Source organism: Ranitomeya variabilis, chromosome 2 (assembly GCF_051348905.1).
Source record: "Ranitomeya variabilis isolate aRanVar5 chromosome 2, aRanVar5.hap1, whole genome shotgun sequence".
In the NCBI taxonomy this organism is placed as follows: Eukaryota; Metazoa; Chordata; class Amphibia; order Anura; family Dendrobatidae; genus Ranitomeya; species Ranitomeya variabilis.
The window spans coordinates 183,802,377-183,825,865 of NC_135233.1; the positions used below are offsets into that span (position 1 = coordinate 183,802,377).

The window sequence follows — 23,489 nt, forward strand, 5'->3', positions numbered from 1 at the left end:
TCTGTATTTTGCATTGTCAAGAGTGTCGTTCTACGGTAATATATGTTGTATCTTTAATAGACATTATACATCTGGAATGGTTCCCAAGACCCCTAACGTCCCGCTCAGATCCTCCAGACAGTACCATTCGGTGTGCCGGAAGGGGCTAATCATTCTCGATTTTTCATGGGGACTATAGTGGAAACCAATGAATGTTTTCCACAGCGGAAATATTTTCCCTGCAGATTTTTCTTTACTCCTTTCCGCCTCGATTAATTCAATTCCCAGTAAGTGTTTCCTCTGGGCTATTATCATCACCATCGATGGGGTGTTTGGTTTAAGCCATTCGCCAAATAAACCACGTAACGCTACAACTAAGAATGTGTGGATGTTTTTAGGGATCTTTGCTTTAACGCCTGTGGGTTGTGTCTCCGGGGGTCTTAACTGGTGGAATAGCCTAGTTTGTGGCGTTTGTGGGAGATGGATTCCCCAGAACGATCGAACCTGCTCCTCTACCCGTTTCCAGTACTCTTTAGCTGCCTTGCATTCCCACACACCGTGCCAGAGATTCGTTGAAGGCGTCCGTGCTTGGGGCACGCAGTAATCCTGCCGGGAAATCTAGGAGAGGATGGGATATTGAAACGATATAATGCTGTATGCATGAGCTTAAAATAGGTTTCCCTCCATCTTTCACATAGAATGGATTTTTTTTTTTTTTACCTGTTCCCACCCCTGTAGAATTGTCTCTGCGATATCCTTATCCCCAGTCCATTCCTCCCACGTCTTAAACAGCTTGTTTTGCTTTAGCTTCAGGAATTTGTCTTACAGTGTTGTATATTGAGGATATGCTTATATTCTGAGTGCTCATACCCACTCTATTATCTAATGAAACGGAACTACATATTCTAAACAGCCTGCGAAGTCTAGATAAGCAGAAAGAATGGACCTGCATGAAGTGTCTGCTTTCTATATGGCATTTGTCCATGATTTCTTGTGGGCTCAGCCATAGTTTAACCTCTGTATGCATAATATCCCCAGCTTTCTTCAGGTTATCGCCTGCTTGTCCTTTCGCTCTTTTGATTTCTGTTCCCTGGGGAAATTCTGGGTAACCAAATAGTGGCATATGTTTAGAGATCTGGAAGGGAAGGCCGAATGCCTCCCTTATTATGTTCCAGCATACAATAGTATCCCGAAGCAATAGGGAGGATTTTACATTTTGCGGGAGTTTGGCCTGTTTTGTATGTAAGAGGGCATTTAATTCCCACGGCGCCGCCAGCTGTCTTTCCATTTGGGTATTAGAGTAGCAGTTAGATTGGCTACAGGAGACTATCACATGTCTAAAAAGACTTGCTATGTTGTAGGCTCTGACATTCAGAAAATTGATCCCACCTTCGCTCCTAGTTAGCATTAGTTTTCCCAATGCGATTCTGGGCCTTTTACCCGCCCATATAAAATGGGTAAAAGCTCTGTTTATTTTGTTTAAATCTAGTATCAGGGGTAATGTCTGTAGTGGGTATAGTAGTCTGGCAAAGCTGATCATTTTAATTAAATGGCATCTTCCCAGAAGAGATAGCGGTAGATTCTGCCATCTCCGAAGTTCTCCTAGCATTTTTTCGATGAGAGGTGTTTAATTTAGTGAATATAGTTGTGCCAGAAGCCTGCCTATCTAAATTCCCAGGTAGGTGATTTGTGTCTTTGCAATATGTAGTTCTAAACCTAGTGTAACGGAGAAACGGGGTCAGTGGGTGCTCTCGTCCGCTGGCCCGGCTGTCTTTAGCAAGACTGCATGGACCACGGCTCATACCACTGAACGCCCGCTTTATCTCCCCGTGGGCAATACACTACACAGACAACACAGGGTTAAGGTAAAACAGTGTGGCAATACTTTATTGAACCACAACACACAATAGCAAACAGAACAATCCTACCATGGCTGGAATTGTTTGGTTACGTGGGCGCATATAAAATATCACTGCGTCTCCACGTATTTCCAGTATTACACGATGTCAGAGCTCCCAGGGTCACATGGGCGCATATAAAATATCACTGCGTCTCCATGTATTTCCAGTAAGACATGATGTCAGAGCTCCCACGGTCGCTACTCCATCTGTGGATGAATGCACAGAGAAGGGGTAACGACAAGCATAGGGAGATGACCAAGAACTGTCCATAGAGTCCATACAAGGTCCAAAGCCAGTTGACACGAGAGTCACCACCTGGCTTATCTGACCATCTCCATGGAACCAGGCGACCAGCGGGTCCCAACCCTGGCTTTCTCCAAACATATCCATGGTGCAGAGATGGTCACTGGATCAGATCTGTATCCTTCCAACCGGAGCCGAAAACACCTAGGTTGTATCCTATAGAATCCTAGATCAGTGTCCCTCGTGATGGTGCCATGATGAATTGGCTGCAGTCCTTTCTCTTGTCTGTTGGGTGGTTTTCAGAATGTCTGGCTGGTAGCTCTGTGTCACTTCAGACTCCAGGATGTGATCTCTGAGTCTCTTTTATACCCAAGGCATGTATTTTTAGAATTACCCAGGGTCCTTCAATCCAACATCAAGATAAGGTAAACAATGGTGATGGGATTAAGTAGCACTATTAGCATATCAGCACACATCAATACACAAAGCTTAACACACTCTATGTACAGTCACTATTACAGACTTAGGGTACCGTTACACTAAACGATTTACCAACGATCACGACCAGCGATACGACCTGGCCGTGATCGTTGGTAAGTCGTTGTGTGGTCGCTGGGGAGCTGTCACACAGACAGCTCTCCAGCGACCAACGATGCTGAAGTCCCCGGGTAACCAGGGTAAACATCGGGTTACTAAGCACAGGGCCGCGCTTAGTAACCCGATGTTTACCCTGGTTACCATCGTAAATGTAAAAAAAAAAAACAAACAGTACATACTCACATTCCGGTGTCCATCAGGTCCCTCGCCGTCAGCTTCCCGCACTGACTGTGAGTGCGGGAAGCAGACGGCGAGGGACCTGACGGACACCGGAATGTGAGTACGTACTGTTTGTTTTTTTTTTTACATTTACGATGGTAACCAGGGTAAACATCGGGTTACTAAGCGGGGCCCTGCGCTTAGTAACCCGATGTTTACCCTGGTTACAAGCGAACGCATCGCTGGATCGGTGTCACACACACCAATCCAGCGATGACAGCGGGAGATCCAGCGACGAAATAAAGTTCCAAACGATCTGCTACGACGTACGATTCTCAGCGGGGTCCCTGATCGCTGCTGCGTGTCAGACACAGCGATATCGTATGGATATCGCTGGAACGTCACGGATCGTACCGTCGTAGCGACCGACGGTACCCTTACACAGTATGTTAGATAGTATATCAGTGGGCAAGTCTGTTTTCTTGACCGACCAGACATAAACACTTAAATTCACAAGCCAATATACAGATAAAAAGCCAGTTCTTTTGGATTTGCAAAAACATGGTTGTCTGGGAAAGTAAGATACAATCTGGTTTCTTCACACCTATTATCTTCCATTGTTCTGCAGGCGTTTTGTCCCTCAATTCCAAGAGTTCACTCTTGACGATATTGACCTTATATCCCGAGTATTCACCGAATTTCTGGATAAACTGAAAGATGTTTCCTAATTGTTCCAATGGCCGGGACAAAAACAAGATGACATCATTTTCAAATAATGCTATTTAAGTTCTGCTAGCACCCACCATGATTCCCTCAAATAAGTCTGACTCTTCCATATACCGAGCAAAGGGTTCCAGTTCCAAGTTGAACAGTAGTGGTGACATCGGGCATCCCTGCCTGGTCCCTTTATATAAATGAAATGGCTCAGAGAGGAAGCCTGGCGTATGTATTCTGGCTGTCGGGTTCCTATACACCCCCTCCAGGTATATTCTAAAATTGCCCTTTAGGATGAACGAATCCAGAGTTGCCCCCAGTGAGTCCCAGCTAACATTATCAAAAGCTTTTTCTGCATCCAGAGGCAGCAAAGCCGGTTTCTCTCCCAACTGGCTGCGGCAACCCACTCCGTCCAACATAGTACCTTTTGTATGTTTTTCACTGCCACCCTACCCTTAACAAATCCCACTTGTGCAGGGTTCACCAGTTGGTATAATACTACTGCCAATCTGTCCGCCATTATTTTTGACATAATCTTCTGGTCTACATCAATAAGGGAAATGGGTCTGTAAGAGCAGGCCTCAAGCAGTCATCAAAGCAAAAGGTGGCTACTTTGAAGAACCTAGAATATAAGACATAATTTCAGTTGTTTCACACTTTTTTGTTAAGTATATAATTCCACATGTGTTAATTCATAGGTTTGATGCCTTCAGTGTGAATGTACAATTTTCATAGTCCTGAAAATACAGAAAAATCTTTAAATGGGAAGGTGTGGCCAAACTTTTGGTCTGTACTGTATATTTATAAGTTTCGCACTAGAGTCTGAGTATTTTTCTGCTACTGTTTTCTTGAGTGAGGCCACAAACATCATAATTTTGCCTCTTCGTACCGCTTTTGCCGTATTCCAGTACAAAGCGTGTTGGTTTGCATGTTCCTTGTTGTCCCATTCAAATTCCTCCCACCAGCCCGTAGTTTGTCATTAAATCCCTCATCTTTTGTAAGATATAAGCTGGGAATTTCCATATGTAACGTGTTCCTTTTTATCTGGTTATCCACCAATTCCATACCCACCGGAGCATGGTCAGATATGACCAGGTCGTGGCTCTCCACTGACTTCATTCTATTTAATAGTCTCTCCGAGATCAACAGATAGTCTATCCTTGACCAGGATTGGTGGGCATGAGAGAAGAGGGTAAAGTCTCTATCCTCTGGATGAAGCCAACACACCAAATTTCTCTCAATCCAGTTTGTTTAAGGAAGGAGGGGAGAATAGTCTTTTTTTGACGGGAACAGACTCTGACTCTTTCTGTCCTCCTCCCCATTGTGGACCGTATTCAAGTCTCTCCCAGTAATTATCAGAGGCGAGTTGTCCAAGACAATTTTCCTCTCCAGGTCATTAAAAAAGACTTTGTTTGGACCATTAGGTCCATATACATTGGAGATTGAATAGACTTCTCCTCCATGCTCTATGGTGACCCAAACCCATGTTCCGTGATCATCACACCCCTGGGACAGCAGATTAAATACAAAATTACGATGGAATAGTATCATTACCCCTGCGTATCTACCTTGAGCTGCCGAGCCCATTACTTTCCCTACCCACAGCATGTTGAGCCTAGAAAAATCCTCTTACTTTAGATGGGTTTCTTGAAGCAAAACAATATCTGGCGAGGTACCTTTTCAGATGTCTCAGTATCTTTACTCTTTTATTCGGGGATCTTAGGCCTTTCACATTCCAGGAGATAATCTTCATAATCACGGTCACTGCTGCCTATTGCCTCTTGCGTTATTTTCTTTCTAAGGGTTCTCGGGATTAAAGGGAGATTCTCAGGTGGTTAGAGAAGGGTAGAAAAGAAAGGAAAAAAAGACTCAACAAAGATATGAAAGGGGATAGAGATTAAAACCTTAAAGCAAGCAAACAGTGAGTTCTCAATACGCTGTAGTGTATTTCTAGCTTCTTACATCACTAATAGCATTGTGGACTTTCCTTTTTTTTTGAGGAAGTAAGAACTGCTAAAAAAAAAAAAAAGGAAAAAAGAAAAAAAAAAAAAAACGTGGGAAGAAACATCCCAAACCACATGTCATAAATGATTGTCAAAATGCCATCTGCATCTTCTCCTCCGCCCTGGGCAGCACCTTTGCATAGCTCTTTCCCCTCCACCCTGCCAAAACCCGGGTCCCTTCCCCCAAATATGGAGCCGATGGACACTTCTGTCATCTTGGGGAGACATTGTCCTGTTTGTAGGAAAGGTGTGTGTAGTGGTGGGGGGGGGCGGACCGTCAAGAGCAAGATGTATATGGTGCAGTCCATTTCTATGGTGCTTTTCCTGGGGTGGCCATATGTCCTCTGAGGCTTTGGTGTTGAGGGGAAGCAGTCTTCCTCATGGCCTCTTCTTCGTTCAATGTTTTTTTGCGTTGCGCAGTATTTTTTTCCATATCTTTTTCTGCATCACTCGGCGAGTTGTAGATGAGGTTATCACCTTCGTTCGGGAAAATCCTCAGTGTCGCCGGGTATTGCAGTGCAAAGCTTTTCTTTGCTTGATAGTTCTGCACATAGTTTACTAAAGGCTCTCCTGCGTTTTGCCACCTTCGCGGAATAGTCTTCAAATAGTAGGACTTTCATCCCTCTCAAAGTCACTGGCCAGGAACATCTTCTATATGCTCTCATTATGTCAAACTTAACATTATAGTCCAGGAATTTCATGATTACTTGACGTGGTCTTAATGTCCGGTCACTCGATCCTTGGTTGTGAGATCGCAGATCTGGCCCAACTCTGTGAGCCCTTTCAACACTACAACCATGATTAATTCCCAGGGCCATTGGTAGGTCTCTTTCACAGAGTCTTTGCAGTTCTGCTGCCGTGATCGAATTCGAGAGCCCCACTAGCCTTAAAGGGAACCTGTCACCCCCAAAATTGAGGGTGAGGTAAGCCCACCAGCATCAGGGGCTTATCTACAGCATTCTGTAATGCTGTAGATAAGCCCCCGATGTATCCTAAAAGATGAGAAAAAGAGGTTAGATTATACTCACCCAGGGGCGTTCCCGCTGCGGTCCGGTCCGGCGCCTCCTATCTTCATCAGATGACGTCCTCTTCTGGTCTTCACGCTGCGGCTCCGGGGCAGGTGTACTTTGTTTGCCCTGTTGAGGGCAGAGCAAAGTACTGCAGTGCGCAGGCACCGGGAAAGGTCAGAGAGGCCCGGCACCTGCGCACTGCAGTACTTTGCTCTGCCCTCAATAGGGCAAACAAAGTACACCTGCCCTGGAGCCGCAGCGTGAAGACAAGAAGAGGACGTCATTGTAAGAAAATGGGAGGACCCGGACCGCGACGCCCATCGGATCGAACACCCCACCCAGGTGAGTATAATCTAACCTTTTTTTCTCATCTTTTAGGATACATCGGGGGCTTATCTACAGCATTACAGAATGCTGTGGATAAGCCCCTGATGCCGGTGGGTTTAGCTCACCGTTGATTTTGGGGGTGACAGGTTCCCTTTAAGTTGCTGCACCTTGACCTATTTTCCAGGTCCTCGACCTTCTCGGACAGGCGTTTTGTGTCTGTAGTTGTCTCTTTCAACTGTGAGGAGAGCTGCACGTTATCCTCCAGTTGAGACCCTCTGCTCCAGCTCCTCTATCTGTCCTTTCTGTTTGCTCAATTCCTCTTGACTGTGCTGGAAGGCCTTCTTGATAGCATATTCCAAGGTCTTTTGGATGTCTTGCATGATGCTACTTGCCACGTCAGCTGCCAGTTTGTTATAGTCTATTGTTATCAATCTTAAAGGGTCTTCCCTTCTACACTCAGTTAGGTCTTCAGTGTCCTCCCTATCAAGGGTTTTCTGTTGCAAGTGTGTTGCAGCAGCTTCCTCTCCTGTGGGGCTTGGGTCCATGATGTCTTCCCCCTTATTGCGGTTCCCACTGCTTGTTTGCCTAGAGCTCTCCGACTTTTGTGAGCTACGTAATACGTAGTGATCCATTTGCTGACATGGTGATGTAGATGGAGTCAGTGTCTGAGTCCTCTGTTGTTGCAGTTTATCTTTTCTCCAAAGAATTATCAATTCTTATGTATCTTGGGAGCTATAGAAATATCTCTCCCTATAGCACAAAGCAGGTGCTTGTAGTTCTTATTTTTGTCCACTAGGTGACAGCAGAGCTTTTCCTTGTGCGAAAAGCAGTTGCAGTTCACTGTAGCTGCCAGCAGGTGTCACCAGTTTTCCCAAGAGAAGTGAGCTTCCGACTGTGTTTAACTGCCCTCCTGGGGCTTTTTCTGGTCACTGTCCAACTTTTAGTGGCCCCTTTACCAGGTGCCAGGAAAAGCAACTATGCTCGGTAAGTGGCGTTTCCGTGGGGTGAGGTTTTGTGTGTCTAGTTAGTTGGATTGTGCCTTTAGTCACAGTGTGACAGTGGGCTTTGCGGGTTTCCCTGGGGGGAGATAGCAGCCCCTCCTAGCTTCACTGCGCATGTTGGTGGGCAGCACATGGTTGGGCAGCTGGCCAGGACCCTCTGGGTCTCTGTGGTGGTCCAGGACTGTAGCGACTGACCTTTATAGATGATGTGGAGTAATCTGTGGTAATCTGTCTTTCTCTTGTCCAGGCTGTGCAGATTTCTTAGTAGGCTTTCTGTCTGATGTGAGAGCTGCTCCTTCAGCGTGTTACATCCTCTGAACCGAAAGTCCTGCACCAAAAAACTTTCTGAGCTTCATAGCAAATTGGGTGAATACATATGCACATTCCAATTTTTAGTTATTTGATCCCATACATTTAATTTATGCCTATATGTTTCTCACTTCATTTCACCAACTTAGACTATTTAGTGCTGGTGCATCAGACACAAATCTGATTACAAAAATACTTAAGCACTGGTTGTAATGTAACAAAATGGGTAAAAAGCTAAGGGGGTGAATACTTTTGCCAGACACTGTGTGTGTGTGTGTGTGTGTGTGTGTGTGTGTGTCTGTGTGTGTGTGTGCAGCATCAGTGTGACAAGTGCTGCAACAGAATGAAGAATAGAAATGACAGATGTTTAGGTATTAATATGCAAAGATAGAGAAAGATGGATAGATAGAAATGTCAGTGAGATATATATATATATAATATAATATTTCAGTGGTTTGCGTGTACTCTTTTATGTGCTTGTATTTACCTAATAACTAAATATATGAAAAAAATGGCGTGGGGTCTCCCTTACTTTCAATAACCAGCCGAGGGAAAGGAGACATCTGTGAGCTAGGGTTTTTATTCTGGGAAGCTGCCAATATCCATGCAACTTCTCACCCTATTAATAGCAGCTCACAGCTTTCTGCAAAGCTCTTACTGGTTATTAAAAAGGATGGACCCAAAAAAGGACTTGGGGGGGTCCCCCCTATTTTTAATAACCAGTAAAGACTAAGCAGACAGCTGCAGGCTGATCTTAATAGGCTGAGATGGAGACATGGATATTGGCCCCCTCCCATACTAATAAGACTAGCTGTCCCAGAAACGGCGCATCCATTAGATGCGCCAATTTTGACGCTTAGCCTCAGCTCTTCCCGATTTGCCCTGGTGCGTTGGAAATCGGGATAATGGTTTTGGGGTTGATGTCAGCTGTGTAATGTGTGCTGAAATCAAGCCCAGGGGTTAGTGATGGAGAGGCGTTTGTCAGACACCCCCATTACTAACCCTGAATTCAAAAGTAATAAACACACACAGAGAAAAGTCCTTTAAATGTAAAAATCAATCACTGACAATTACCCTCATTTAACCATTTATTACCTTAAAAATAAAAGTATTCCACAGGGTTCCGCTATAAATCCATAATAAGGTGGTCTCATGTTGATCTCCAACTCTGCTACATCCGGATGCTGTGGTGAACGGTGACATCAGTAACGTGACCGCTCACCATGGCAGCCCGAACACAATAAGGGTAGCGTGAGGACCTGGCTGCAGTGACTAACGTGGAGGTAATTAGGGTTACTGCAGGTCACAGGCAGCAGTTCTCACGGTAACCTCTGTGTGAGCTGGCTTGTGAAGTGCTGTAACCTTACTGATGTCACCACTCGTAGGTTGAAAATGTTCTCGCAGTGAGAATACACTGACGTGCGCAGACCCATAGATTTGAATGGGTTTACATGTGTAATCGTACGTGTGGTGACAGTTTTCAAACGAACTGGAGACACTTACAGGAGGCATAGCCTCTAGGAGATCTATGTCCTGATCATAGATCCTAAAGGTAACCTGGCACCAGAAAATAACCAGATAATGGGGTTAATCTGCAGGTGACAAGCCTGCATGTAGCAGAACGCTACGGAAGACAATAAACTTTATTCTCCCTGGCAGCATTCGATTCCTGTCATGGGGCGGCGCTTGCGCTGGTTCAGTCCCCGTTCTGAGTATACAGAGATGCTGCTCTCTGAGCGGTGACTGAACTGCCCCCGCCCCTATGACTGAAACCGAATGCTGGCGGGGAAAATAACGTTCAGTCTCTCCCCACAGCCTTCGGCTACGTGCAGGCGCCTGGCAGGCTAGTAATCTACAGATTAACCCCATATCTGCTGGTTAATAGCGTTTTTTTCTGTAACCGTTTATCTAGAATAGTTTGGAATAAGACATCGGATCACAGATATCAAGGTCTCATTTTATTCTGCTTTCTGTGACCATATAGAACGCTCAGGACAGTTGATCCTAATGAGATATCTTTTAGTACATTTTTGAGTGTCTTAATGTATACTCGAGTCACGGTCGGCGGGTGAGGGGGAGAGAGCGTGTCGCATACTCACCTAGTCCCGGCGATCCTGACGCTCCCCCTGCCTGTCACACTGTCTTCGGGTGCCGCAGCTCTTCCCCTGTTCAGCGGTCACGTGGGACTGCTCATTAGAGAAATGATTATGGACTCCACTCCCATAGGGGTGGAGCCGCAAATTCATTTCTCTAATCAGTGGTGCCGGTGACCGCTGACAGAGGAAGAGCTGCGGCACCCGAAGACAGTGTGACAGGCAGGGGGAGCGCCGGGACTAGGTGAGTATTTTATATTCACCTGTCCACGTTCCACACGCCGGGCGCCGCTCTGTCTTCGTGTCCTCTTGTTCTGACTGTTCAGGTCAGAGGGCGCGATGACGCATATAGTGTGCGCGCCGCCCTCTGCCTGATCAGTCAGTGCAGAGAGATGCCGGGACGGGACGCTGAGGAGCTGCAAGCAAGAAAGGTGAGTATGTGTTTTTTTTTTTTTTATTGCAGCAGCAGCGTTATATATGGCACAGATTTATATGGCACATCTATGGGGCAATAATGAACAGTGCAGAGCATTATATATGGCACAGATTTATATGGCACATCTATGGGGCAATAATGAACAGTGCAGAGCATATAAGGCACAGCTTAGATGCTCCTTATTATGGGGCCATAATGAACAGTGCAGAGCATATATGGCACTGCTTTATATGGAGCATCTATGGGGCAATAATGAACGGTGCAGAGCATTGTATATGGGGCATCTCTGGGGCCATAATGAACGGTGCAGAGCATTCTATATGGCACAGCTATATATGGAGCATCTATGGGGCAATAATCAACGGTATGGAGCTTTATATATGGCACAGCTTTATATGGAACCTCCTTTGGGGCAATAATGAACGGTATGGGGCATCTATTTTTATTTTTGAAATTCACCGGTAGCTGCTGCATTTTCCACCCTAGGCTTATACTCGAGTCAATAAGTTTTCCCAGTTTTTTGTGGCAAAATTAGGGGGGTCGGCTTATACTCGGGTCGGCTTATACTCGAGTATATACGGTAAGTGGAAAAAGCGTTATTGCCTGTCAGTCTGTTGTATTATAATTGCTTGTGCTGCCTCCAGTGTTTTAATGTAATAGTCGTTTTTTGCTTTTACTTTTTAGGTGGTCCAGAAGGAAGAAAGGTTTAGGAAAGGCCCCCACTGGGCAAGTTGGAAAGTTTAAAGATGGAGCATTGATTCTACGCAACAAAGATATTAGGAAAATCAAAAGGTCAAAAGTTAATAAAGGAGGAGTTTAAAATCACTCAGGACTGAATGTGTTGTATTTTGCTGCTGTTTCTATTGGAAAATGGCTGGGGGGTTTTGTTTGTTTTTTTTCTTGTTGTTTTTTTGAGAATCCTTCCAAGAAACTTCAAAGGTAACTAATGAATGTCATATGGATTTGCACTGCATACATTCATTCCACTCAAACTGGTGCCACAGAGACAAATTATGAGCCCCAAACTGCAGGCAGATTCTAAAACACCAGTGAGGGCTGCTTTGATCAGGTTAGCACATGCAGGAATATGCATATGTAATTTACACTACACTCAACTGGGAAATTAAAAAAAAAAAAAAAAGTGAGAATTTTGAGGTGTGGTCTTAATACCATTAAATCATTTTGAAGTTAAAAAAAAAAGTGCATATTTCCTTTTATACTTTTTCAGTTTTGAGTTCCATTCTTGGTTTTACATTAAAAATACTGATGGAATATTCGTATTAAAATTTGCAAGTTATGTAAGCGATATTCACCTGTACTTTAAATCCACAGAGAATTAGCTTTGTACGAGTGATTGCGCGCCCTTCGGGAGCGTGCTGTGATTACGAACCACACAATGGGGTGTACCCACGCACCAGACTGGCGTATGTGCAGACTAATGGCAAACATAAATACCTGGTGTACCTCTCCTGCCACTCCTACCTTGTGTATGAAAAAGCTCTGTAGTTAATACTGTTCGGGTAGAGCTATCCAATAGTGCTATCAGTGAACAGGTAGAGCTATCCCATAGCCCTATTCCTAAAGGAAATGAATGGGTAGAGCTATCCGATAGCGCTATTCCTCAATGTTCCTGAGTGTAAGCTATTTCACATGGTTGAGCGCCCTTGGGATCTGACCCCAAGGCTCTGCCCATGCCCAATGTTTGGTCCGCAGACCGCGGCTAGGAGTTAGTCCCGCTTTTGTGTACAAAATTTTTTGGCTTTTACAATTGTTTAAAAAGCTTAATAAAAGACTTCTTTGTACACACAGTTGACAGTAAACCATTTGTCAGCGTTAGGAATAAGTTTACCTTGCTTCTGTGTCTCAAATATTTTGACCCTTATTTGTTGGCTTTTCCTTCCCCTGGAGAAAGCCACATATACCTGCCCGTGTGAAAACACTGGGAGAGGCAAATAAATTCCTACAATATCCAAGGACTGTCCCTGAGATTTATTGATAGTCATTGCAAAAGCCAACATAACAGGAAACTGACGCGGTCGCATCTGGACTGGCAAGTTTTTATCTTTGGAAATCAGGTCAATTCTTGGAATAAAAAGTGTCTGACCCTTTGCTTTTCCATTTAAAGCAACGGCTTGAATAACATTTGCTTTTAAGCTTTTCACATAAAGCCTTGTTCCATTACAAAGGCCACGCTTTCTGTTAAGATTACACAGGAGCATAATTACAGCTCCTGGTTTCAGCTTTAGTTCATGAGGAGGCATCCCAGTGGGATTTAAAGAGTTAAGAAACTCTACAGGGTAATCTGTGAGAATCACACCCTCCTCTTCCGCAATTGTCGATGGAGCGATATGTTGAGTGTTCACCTTGAACTTGACTAAGAATTTTGTTGTTCAAGGCGTTAACGTCATCATTCAATGGCGTAAGAATTGCTTTATTGGCAATTGCTTCTACCTTTGCATCGGTAATTCCAAGTGAGTCGCCAAAAATAGCTGTAATTAAATCACCCTCTTCAATAAAAGAATTGGGGATTTCATTTATGTCTTCTGGTAGACCATATACATTTGACAACTCTCCATTGCCAGGTTTCAGTAACCGTGAGTTGTACTCAACTTCTTCCTGAGACGTTCTCATATTCTGTTGTAACTGGAACCGTGAAAACTGATTCCAGGATTTGAGCATTTAATGGTGGACTGTACAATTTGGGCTCTTTTTCCACCTTCCACTATTGGTAGGGTTTGACGAAAATCACCACCATTTATAAAAACTTTTCCACCAAATGGTCTTTTTTTTCCACATATGTCTTGGAACAAATTATCCACAGCGTTCATATTAAAACAGGGAGTCATTGTTACTTCGTCCCAAATAACAACAGATGACTCCCTAAGCTCCTTTGCTTGAAGTGAGGTTGGCTTAATTTTTGACACTGTGGTCTCATTTGTTGTAATTCCAAGGCCAAACTTGGAATGGTAGGTGCTACTGTTTTGTATTAATGTAGTCACCAATCCAGTGGAGGCTACTGAGCAAATAGACTTCTTTTCTGCTTGTAGTGTCTTGTGTAAGTAGTTATACAAAAATGTCTTCCCACTGCCTCCTGGGCCGTCCAGAATAAAACAGTGTGAGCTAGTGTCGTCTGGCTGTGACGCAGCATTGACTGCTTGCATAATTGCAGCGAAAGCGGATTTCTGAGCTTCATTAAGCATAGCTTTCAATTGCTCAGCCTCCTGCTTTATTACAGCATAATTCAGTTGGTCTAGTGTTTCATCTGGAACATTTACTGGAAGTGGCAATCCATAGTCAGCACAGGACTTTTTATTGCTTAAGAGCACTTCATTAATATCACAAAGAGCCAGTTGCTCAGCAATTTCTGGAGTATACCGCCTGTTGTAATCCTCCATAAATTCGGTTCTATATTTTTGCCATAATGCCAATGGTTTAGCTGGTTCCCCATATGCACAAATTATAGCAAATAATTCACGAAGTTGGTAGGGCATTTGGAAAGAGATTGCATCCGTTATACCGTCTTCCCATTTGGAATCGTCTTCCAAAAGATGATCAATGCACGCATTTTTATACGTGTCATGTACGACTCCATTGACAGTCCTTAAGTCAGCATAAGACTTTGCTCCTCTTACGTGAATTAAAAGGAGTCTTAGGTAATACAGCTCACCATCTGTTAAATAGACTGTATGCATTCGGGAATTGTTTTCCCAAATTGAGCCCATCGTTTTTTCCATCCTTCTAGTACAGCTTTTCTATCCCAGACATAGTGTTCAGGGATTTCACTGTACAAATACTGACAGGCGGAAGTGTCAACTCTGTTTAGGTCAAAATAAGCCTGCAGAGTAGAGGCTTTAGAGTCTGAGATAACCATATCCACATTACCATCTGCTAAAAACACTTGCATGTTTTCAAGGTGAACAGCAAGCCTTTTAATGGTATGTGAAGCATCATGCATTTTGTTTTTTTTCTGATTCTCCACATGCCCTCAGGGGCACTTATATACCGAGAATCTAGGTACATGACTGGTTCATTCCAGTTTAATGTATCAAGCTTGATATTGGCACAGTCATTTCCTTTGTATACGTATTTGAAAAGATATTTAAAACTTTTTATTGAAGCACATAATTTGCAGATTGTAAGCTTGCGAGCAGGGACCTCACTCCTAATGTCACTGTTTAAATTGTCTTAACTTGTATTGAATTTGTCTGTATATGTCCCATCTTAATTGTAAAGTGCTGCGGAATATGTTGGCGCTATATAAATAAAGATTATTATTATTATTATTATAATATTGATTGGCTTCCAATGAAAGTAGACGGTAAAATTACTGGTGTCCCAGCTTTTAGCCCTTGGTGTAACGCAGCATTATGGATGTGATCCATAACGCCGGCATAACTGTCGACACATAATGCCTTTTGATTTTGTTTTATGTATTCGATCTTGTCGGATTCAATTTTGACATAACTGTCAACGATGAGTTGTTGCGTCAACTTCCCAACATTTAAAAGGCGATTGAACTTGTCACGGATGGCAAGCCTGTATGCATAGTACTGCAACAGGGTGATTTTTTTTTTCTTGTCGATCTTGATCCACTGGTATGGATGGTAGCTGAATGTCTCCAATTCCTTGATGTTGCACACTTAGGCCACATTCACACTTTGCGGGTTCCTCTGCGGGTTAATCCCGCAGCGGAATTGATAAATCTGCAGGGCAAAACCGCTGCGGTTATCCCTGCAGATTTATCGCGGTTTCCGCTGCGGGATTACTCCTGTACTATTGATGCTGCATATGCAGCATTATGCAGCATCAATAGTAATGTAAAAAATAATAAAAATTGGCCTTATACTCACCCTCTGACGTCGCGATCTCCTCGGCGCTGCAAGCGGCTGTGCCGACAAGGACCTTCGTGACGTCACGGTCATGTGACCGCGGCGTCATCACGGTCATGTAACCGCGACGTCACCACAGGTCCTGTTCGGCACAGCAACTGAGACCGGACGCCGCGGGCAGCGCAGAGAGGTGAGTATAGCATTATTTTTTATTTTAATTCTTTTTTTTACACCAAAATATGGTTCCCAGGGCCTGGAGGAGAGTCTCCTCTCCTCCACCCCGGGTACCATCGGCACATTATCCGCTTAACTTCCCGCAACGTGGGCACAGCCCCATGCGGGAAGTTAGCGGATCAATGCATTTCTATGGGTGCAGAATCGCTGCGATTCTACACCAAGAAGTGACATGCTCCTTCTTTTTTTCCGCAGAAAAGCCGCGCGGCTTTTTCCGCGGAAATCCGCAGCATGTGCACAGCGGGTTTTGTTTTCCACAGGGTAACATTGTACTTTACCCTGCATGGAAAACTGCTGCGGATCTGCAGTGTCAAATCCGCTGCGGATCCGCGGCAAAACCCGCAAAGTGTGAACATAGCCTTAGGGCAATTGGAGTTGTCAATTTTATTGTCCATCCACTGTCCCCAGATGGGAATAGAAGTGGATATGTCATTGCATCACACTTTCTGTGAAGAAAGCTGATTTGAACAGTTTGGTTTTCACTTTTGAGGTGAACTCTGATGTCCCTATTAAATGGGGGTTCACCCACTGCATTTTGATAAATTATAGCTACTTCATTGCACCTTGGTGCATTGTAGTGCCTCTGATCATCAATTTAGTCATTTATAATTGACATTGATATTTCGAGTGGATCGCGATTTTCTAATTCAGCATTCCTCTCTTCCTCTATTTCAAATTCCCTCATCATTGTGAAGGCTCTTGCGAGTGGGTTAATTGCTTTCATTTTCTCTCCAATAGATGATAGCAGTGCTGGGAGGCACTTTTTATTTGCTTGACTTCTTGTACTTAATGCTTCTTCACTGTCCAAGATATAAATCTGGGCAAACTTAGGAGTACTACCCAATGCGGGATGCAATGGGGCAGTTCTATGGTAAATTTGTCCATGAATTCGAAAACCGTATGGACCATGACCAGGAGGTGGCGCTACTTGTGCTCCCATTGATGCCAAAGCAAGCGAGCTATTGTATTGCCTTATATTAGCCATAAAGTTATTGGAGTGCTGATGCTCTCCTTTCATCAACTTGACTAATTGATCATCCATACGAATGGGACGTAATTGGATGCTCCCTCTCTTGCAGCAGGAAGGGAATGTTTTGTCCTGCGCCATTTCGTCTTTGAAATTTTTAGATTGGCAGAACTGACATCGAAATGTCAGTTCACCAGCATAGTGCTCTTAAATACGTGTCTCAACAATTTGATTGCGAAGTCCTCTAGCGGCAAATGTAACTTGCCGTCGTCGAGTGGCTCTTGCATTTTGGACACATATTCTATCTTGTTCTCTTTTTTGTGAAATATGTGTATCACTTTGTGCATTGCGTGTTGCTCGTTGTCGTGCAGCATTAGATGCTCTACGTGATTCAGTTACTTAATTTGTTTCTCTTGCTCTGGCCGCCCTCTGTCAGGCTGCATCAGCAGTTCTTCGACAATTTTGTTTGTCTTCTGTTTCATTAAGACGCAGGTTACGCATCCGTATGCGATTCGCTTCTCTACGTGCAGCAGCAGCGCACTCAATTTGTTCCATCTTTGCAATGTTGCCTCACAATGTTGCCTCAGTGTTGCCTGAGTGTTGCAAAAAAGGCTTATGCCTTAACTCACCACCAGGGAGAGCTCCTCTCCTTAGGTATCCATGGTTACGCCCAGTCAGTTAGCTGCTAGTGGTAGTAACTATGGATACCTAAGTTACTGTTCAGCTGTGGATGACTCATTGTGCACAGACACATGGAAACTTCCAAATTAGGTATATTGATTATGAACCTGCACTGTACTCCCATCCACATGCTATGGAGAAAATCCGCAAAGTAAATTGACATTATGGAAAATATCCACAGCATAAATTGACCAGTGGATGTGAATGTGCAGCTGGAGAATTTAGGCTTCAGATAAAAAAAATTATAGACTAAACCCATTGCAATGCAAAATGTGACGTCTGCGATTTATCTTAAGAAATTCCACAAAAGAAAATACAACAGAGTATTTTCTGATAATAAAAACGAAATCTACTTTTAAGTCGAGAAGTTAAACCCCTTCACGACGTTTGACGTACTCTTACCACATGAGCCCATAGGGGTTCCTGACCTTTGACGAATGAGTAATCAGAGAGATTGTGCGGGGCACAGGAGCTGTACCCTCACGATCACTGCCAGCAGCTCGGCTTAAGATAAAGCCAAGACCCGCCTGTCACTGCCATGAGCAGTGCCCACACCGCCCCGGGTATGTTAACCCCCTAAATGCTACAATCACAGCATTTAGAAGACTGTGAGAGAGAGGGGCTAACTTTTGTTTGTTTTACTTCACACTGCTTTATGCCGAATGTATATAATAAACAGTGGAAGACTGAGACCATGTTTCCTGTGTCTACCTCCATGTGTAGTCGAGTGAGCCGATAGATAGATACATACATACATATGTAATGTGTGTGTCTCGCTCTGGATAGCCAAAACAAAAGAACAGCCTTTTCCGGCATAAAGTGAAAAGCAAACAAAAAAATAAACAGTCCGTATAGTACAGCGGGTCCGCCCGCTCAGGTCTGTGTCTTCAGCAACACACACTGGAGGTCTGCACACCTAAAGCCACAGACACTGAATGAGACATCTGGCCTTCATTTTATTTGCCTAACCATGCCCCTGGGGTAGGGATATGTGAGCAATCATTCCCACCCATCTCTTATAACTGCTCCTAAAACCTGGCCCTGAAATGGCCAAATAACTCTCAGCACTATACGTGCTGGAGCATACTTCCAAGCTCACACTACCGCAGCTAATAGCCACAATGACACATATCTCCCCTCAAGGACTCATCTGGCGGTCATCTTACAATATACATACACACGTGTGTCTAAATGTGTATATGTATGTATTACGCACACATGTATATAGACGTTTGGTATCGTCATGTACGTAACCACCTGACCTATAAAACTGTCACGCTAGTTGACCCCTTTAGTGAACACCATGAAAAAGATTAAAAAAAAAAGTGGCCAAAAAAATGCTTTTCATAATACCGCCAAACAAAAAGTGAACTAAAACACAAACACGATCAAGAAGACAAATGGAAATAAAAATGGTAGAGCTGAAAACACCATCTTGTCTTCTAACAGTTCAACCTGCCATACAGCTCTGCCAATGGAGAAATGGTTATAGCTCTCAGAATACAGTGATGCAAAAACAATTTTTTTTCCTATGAAATAGTTTTTATTGTATAAAAGTGGCGAAACAAACAAAACAAAAAGATATAAATGTGGTAATCGCTGTAATCAAACTGACCCCAAGAATAAAGCTGCATGGTGGCTCAGTGGCTAGCACTGCAGCCTTGCAGCGCTGGAGTCCTGGGTTCAAATCCCACCAAGGACAACATCGGCAAGGAGTTTGTATGTTCTCCCCATGTTGGCATGGGTTTCCTCCAGGTACTCCGATTTCCTCCCACATTCCAAAAGCATTCTGATAGGGAATTTAGATTGTGAGCCCCATCGGGGACAGCGATGATAATGTGTGCAAAAACTGTAAAGCGCTGCGGAATGTTAGCGCTATATAAAATAAAGATTATTATTATAAAGCTGCTTTACCTCTTTTACCACATGATGAACAGTATTAAAAAAAAAAACCTGAGTTGCTGGATTTTGTTCATTTTGCCTGATCCCAAAGATCCCAGTAAGGCTTGGCTGAGAGCTTACACCTGGGGTTTCCATGTAAATTTCTGAAAGACGTGATTTAGACGGAAACCACAACTGAAGATTCCCTATAATGAGGTATATGAATACAAGGTGGACTCTGTCTTATGATTCGCCGGTGTCTGTCTTTATTTATAAGCGTGCACAAAAGTGCCCCGGTCACAGTTTTGCGCACTTCTGAAAAGGACACGACTGAACAGAGGCCAGACGGAGTACAGAGTAACTCTGCTGCCTCATTGTAATGACGAAGCCCTTTTTCGGTTTTGCGTTTTTGGGGGGGTCGCTGATGTGCGCATTTCCAGCCGCGCGGCCGGAAGTGGTAGTTAAATGCCGCTGTCAGCGTTTGTAATTCAGTCCAAAGATAAAAAACCTGGAGCGCACTCACCGGTGTTCAGGTGTCAAACTTTATTTGGACATAACGTAGTTCAGCAGGGAGGGATGTAGATGCAGATGGACGACAGCCGTTTCGTGCACAAGGCACTTCAACAGGTCCTGACGTGTAGAGGAAGTAAGGAGGGTCTTTTACCTGTGCAGTCTTGTGACTCCTCCCACTTACTCAGACGTCATAGCAGGTACAACAACTGCTTCTCAGAATGCAAGTGAAATAACATACAAAAAGATTGACAATAAAAACATGCACCAAAAACTTAATACACTTAGAATATAATAAATTGTAAATATAAACTATTATAAAAAGACCGACATATCGATCTTCTCATTGAGACCTGTTGGTCCTAATGCTCCTGCGCGCAAAATCCACCTCGCTTCTCTCCTCAACAGAAGCCGGTGCAGATCTCCTCCTTGTTGCGGTAAGGAGACTTTATCTAATCCGGCGAATCTGTGTTTGGGTCTTAGGGTACTGTCACACTGTGAAATTTCCATCGCTGCGACGGCACGATCCGTGACGTCGCAGCGTCGTATGAATATCGCTCCAGCGTCGTAGACTGCGGTCACACTTTGCAATCACGGCGCTGGAGCGATGCCGAGGTTCGCTGGTAACCAGGGTAAACATCGGGTAACTAAGCGCAGGGCCGCGCTTAGTAACCCGATGTTTACCGTGGTTACCAGCGTAAAAGTAAAAAAAAACAAACCGTACATACTCACCATCTGATGTCCGTCAGGTCCCTTGCAGTCTGCTTCCTGCTCTGACAGTGTCGGCCATACACTGAGAGCAGAGCGCAGCGCTGACGTCACCGCTGTGATCTGCTCTCACTTTCCGGCCGGTGCTCACAGTCAGAGAGGGAAGCAGACTGCAAGGGACCTGACGGACATCAGATGGTGAGCATGTACGGTTTGTTTTTTTTTTACTTTTACGCTGGTAACCACGGTAAACATCGGGTTACTAAGCGCGGCCCTGCGCTTAGTTACCCGATGTTTACCCTGGTTACCAGCGAACGCATCGCTGGATCGCTGTCACACACAACGATCCAGCGATGTCAGCGGGAGATCCAGCGACGAAAGAAAGTTCCAAACGATCTGCTACGACGTACGATTCTCAGCAGGATCCCTGATCGCTGCTGCATGTCAGACACTGCGATATCGTAACGATATCGCTAGAACGTCACGAATCGTACCGTCGTAGCGATCGAAATTTCACAGTGTGACAGTACCCTTACCCTCATGATGTTGCCTAACATGATCAATTAGCCGAGGGTCCCCCTTTCCTGTACGTACGAGTTATAGAGTTGAAATGTTCCCTTACCCGTACAAACGGGACGAATCGTTATGCCGATATAAAAGAAACCACCTGGGCAAATAATCACATATACAATGTACGAGGTTCTGCAGGATATAAAGTCATGTACTACATGGTGAATTGAACCGACTTTTACCGTATTGCCCGTAAGATGGTATACACAAAAATTGCACTGGCCACATTTAAAGTTGCCTTTGGGAACACCAGCTGCCAACCAACACTCGAGTCCAAGAATTGGACGTGGATAACCCCGCTTTTCAAATCTGTTATATAATTCTTGGGATTGTTGTCTGAAACCAATATCACTGTTGTTAATCCTTCTGACTCTCAAGAATTGGCTATAAGGCAAAGCTTGTTTTGTATAAACGGGATGGGCACTATCAAAATGTAATAGTTAGACGATGATGGCTTACGATAGACCTCTGTGTGAATACCTTCCAATCCCACCTGCAGTTTAACATCTAAAAATGTCAATTCCGTGCCTCCAAATTGGGAAGTGAATCTCATATTCATGGTGTTGGATAGCTCCAGGTCTTCCACAAATTGTGTGAAAGTCTCCCGGCAGCCATGCCACACCACGAAGATATCATCCACATATCTTATGTAAAACTTGATATGTTTCAAATAGGGGTTATTGGAAGGATAAATGAATCTCTCCTCAAATACCGCCAAAAATAAATTTGCTAGGGTACAAGCGACAGGGGTACCCATGGCGGTACCCTCTGTCTGTACCATGTACTGTCAAACTTGAATGCGTTATTTCTTAAAATGAGAGACAGTCCTTCACAAATGAAGGTTATTGTATCTGCATCGGTTGGCGTATTTTTCAAGATTTCTCTAATCGCTTCAACTCCCAATTTCTGTGGAATCCTAGTGTATAGGCTTTCAATGTCTATAGAGGCAAGAAAAAAACCTTCCTGCCAAACAAAGCCTTTCAAGGCTCTCAGGAAATCCTGAGTATCTTTTACAAATGATAGCACATCATGTAGAAGTGGGCGTAATAGCCAATCAAGGTAGGTGGACAAGGGTTCGGTTAGAGAGCCCACCCCCAATACAATCGGGCGCCCTGGTGGCTCAGTTAGGGACTTATGTATTTTTGGTATGTGATACCAATGGGGCTTTCTGGGGAATTCTGGAAAAGCGGGGTTATCCACGTCCAATTCTTGACTTGGCATTAAAAAAGGCTGCAGAATTGGATACGGTCAACATGGGAATTAGGGGGAACAATAATAGAGATGTAAAGGATAAAAAAATTGTGTTTTGTTTCAAATTTGGACCAATGGACACTCAGATCAGGTCAGCGATTAGCAAGAACTGGCAGATTTTGGGACAGGACAATGATTTGAGAGAGATGGTAGAAAAGGGTCCATTGTTTGCCTGCCGACGTAGTAAAAATATCAGAGATTGCTTGGTACGTAATCGTTTTGTGTCCAATCAAGAGTGTTGGTTGGCAGCTGGTGTTCCCAAAGGCAACATTAAATGTGGCCAGTGCAATTTGTGTATACCATCTTACGGGCAATACGGTAAAAGTCGGTTCAATTCACCATGTAGTACATGACTTTATATCCTGCAGAACCTCGTACATTGTATATGTGATTATTTGCCCATGTGGTTTCTTTTATATTGGCAAAACGATTCGTCCCGTTTGTACGGGTAAGAGAACATTTCAACTCTATACGTACAGGAAAGGGGGCCCCTCGGCTAAATGATCATGTTAGGCAACATCATGAGGGTAAGACCCAAACACTGAGATTCGCCGGATTAGAGAAAGTCTCCTTACCGCAACAAGGAGGAGATCTGCACCGGCTTCTGTTGAGAGAAGCGAGGTGGATTTTGCGCGCAGGAGCATTAGGACCAACAGGTCTCAATGAGAAGATCGATATGTCGGTCTTTGTATAATAGTTTATATTTACAATTTATTATATTCTAAGTGTATTAAGTTTTTGGTGCATGTTTTTATTGTCTTGTAATCTTTTTGTATGTTATTCCACTTGCATTCTGAGAAGCAGTTGTACCTGCTATGACGTCTGAGTAAGTGGGAGGAGTCACAAGACTGCACAGGTAAAAGACCCTTCTTACTTCCTCTACACGTCATGACCTGTTGAAGTGCCTTGTGCACGAAACGGCTGTCGTCCATCTGCATCTACATCCTTCCCTGCTGCACTATGTAATGTCCGAATAAAGTTTGACACCTGAACACCGGTGAGTGCTCTCCAGTTTTTTATCTTTGGACTGATTTATGATGACTGTTTTTGTGAATGCAGCACCCGGTTAATCATTTAAGGGCGATA

General features: G+C 44.0%; 1 protein-coding gene across 1 annotated transcript in view; it reads left to right on the forward strand.

The window, feature by feature from the left end:
* Nucleotides 1–11,969, forward strand: part of FSAF1 (40S small subunit processome assembly factor 1) — a 68,940-nt gene extending 56,971 nt beyond the window's left edge. Inside the window, exon 7 of the mRNA XM_077283280.1 lies at nucleotides 11,457–11,969. Within this exon, the coding sequence (XP_077139395.1) occupies nucleotides 11,457–11,592 (136 nt within the window). The 3' untranslated portion in view covers nucleotides 11,593–11,969. The remainder of the gene's footprint in view (nucleotides 1–11,456) is intronic.
* The last annotated feature ends 11,520 nt before the right edge of the window (nucleotides 11,970–23,489 follow it).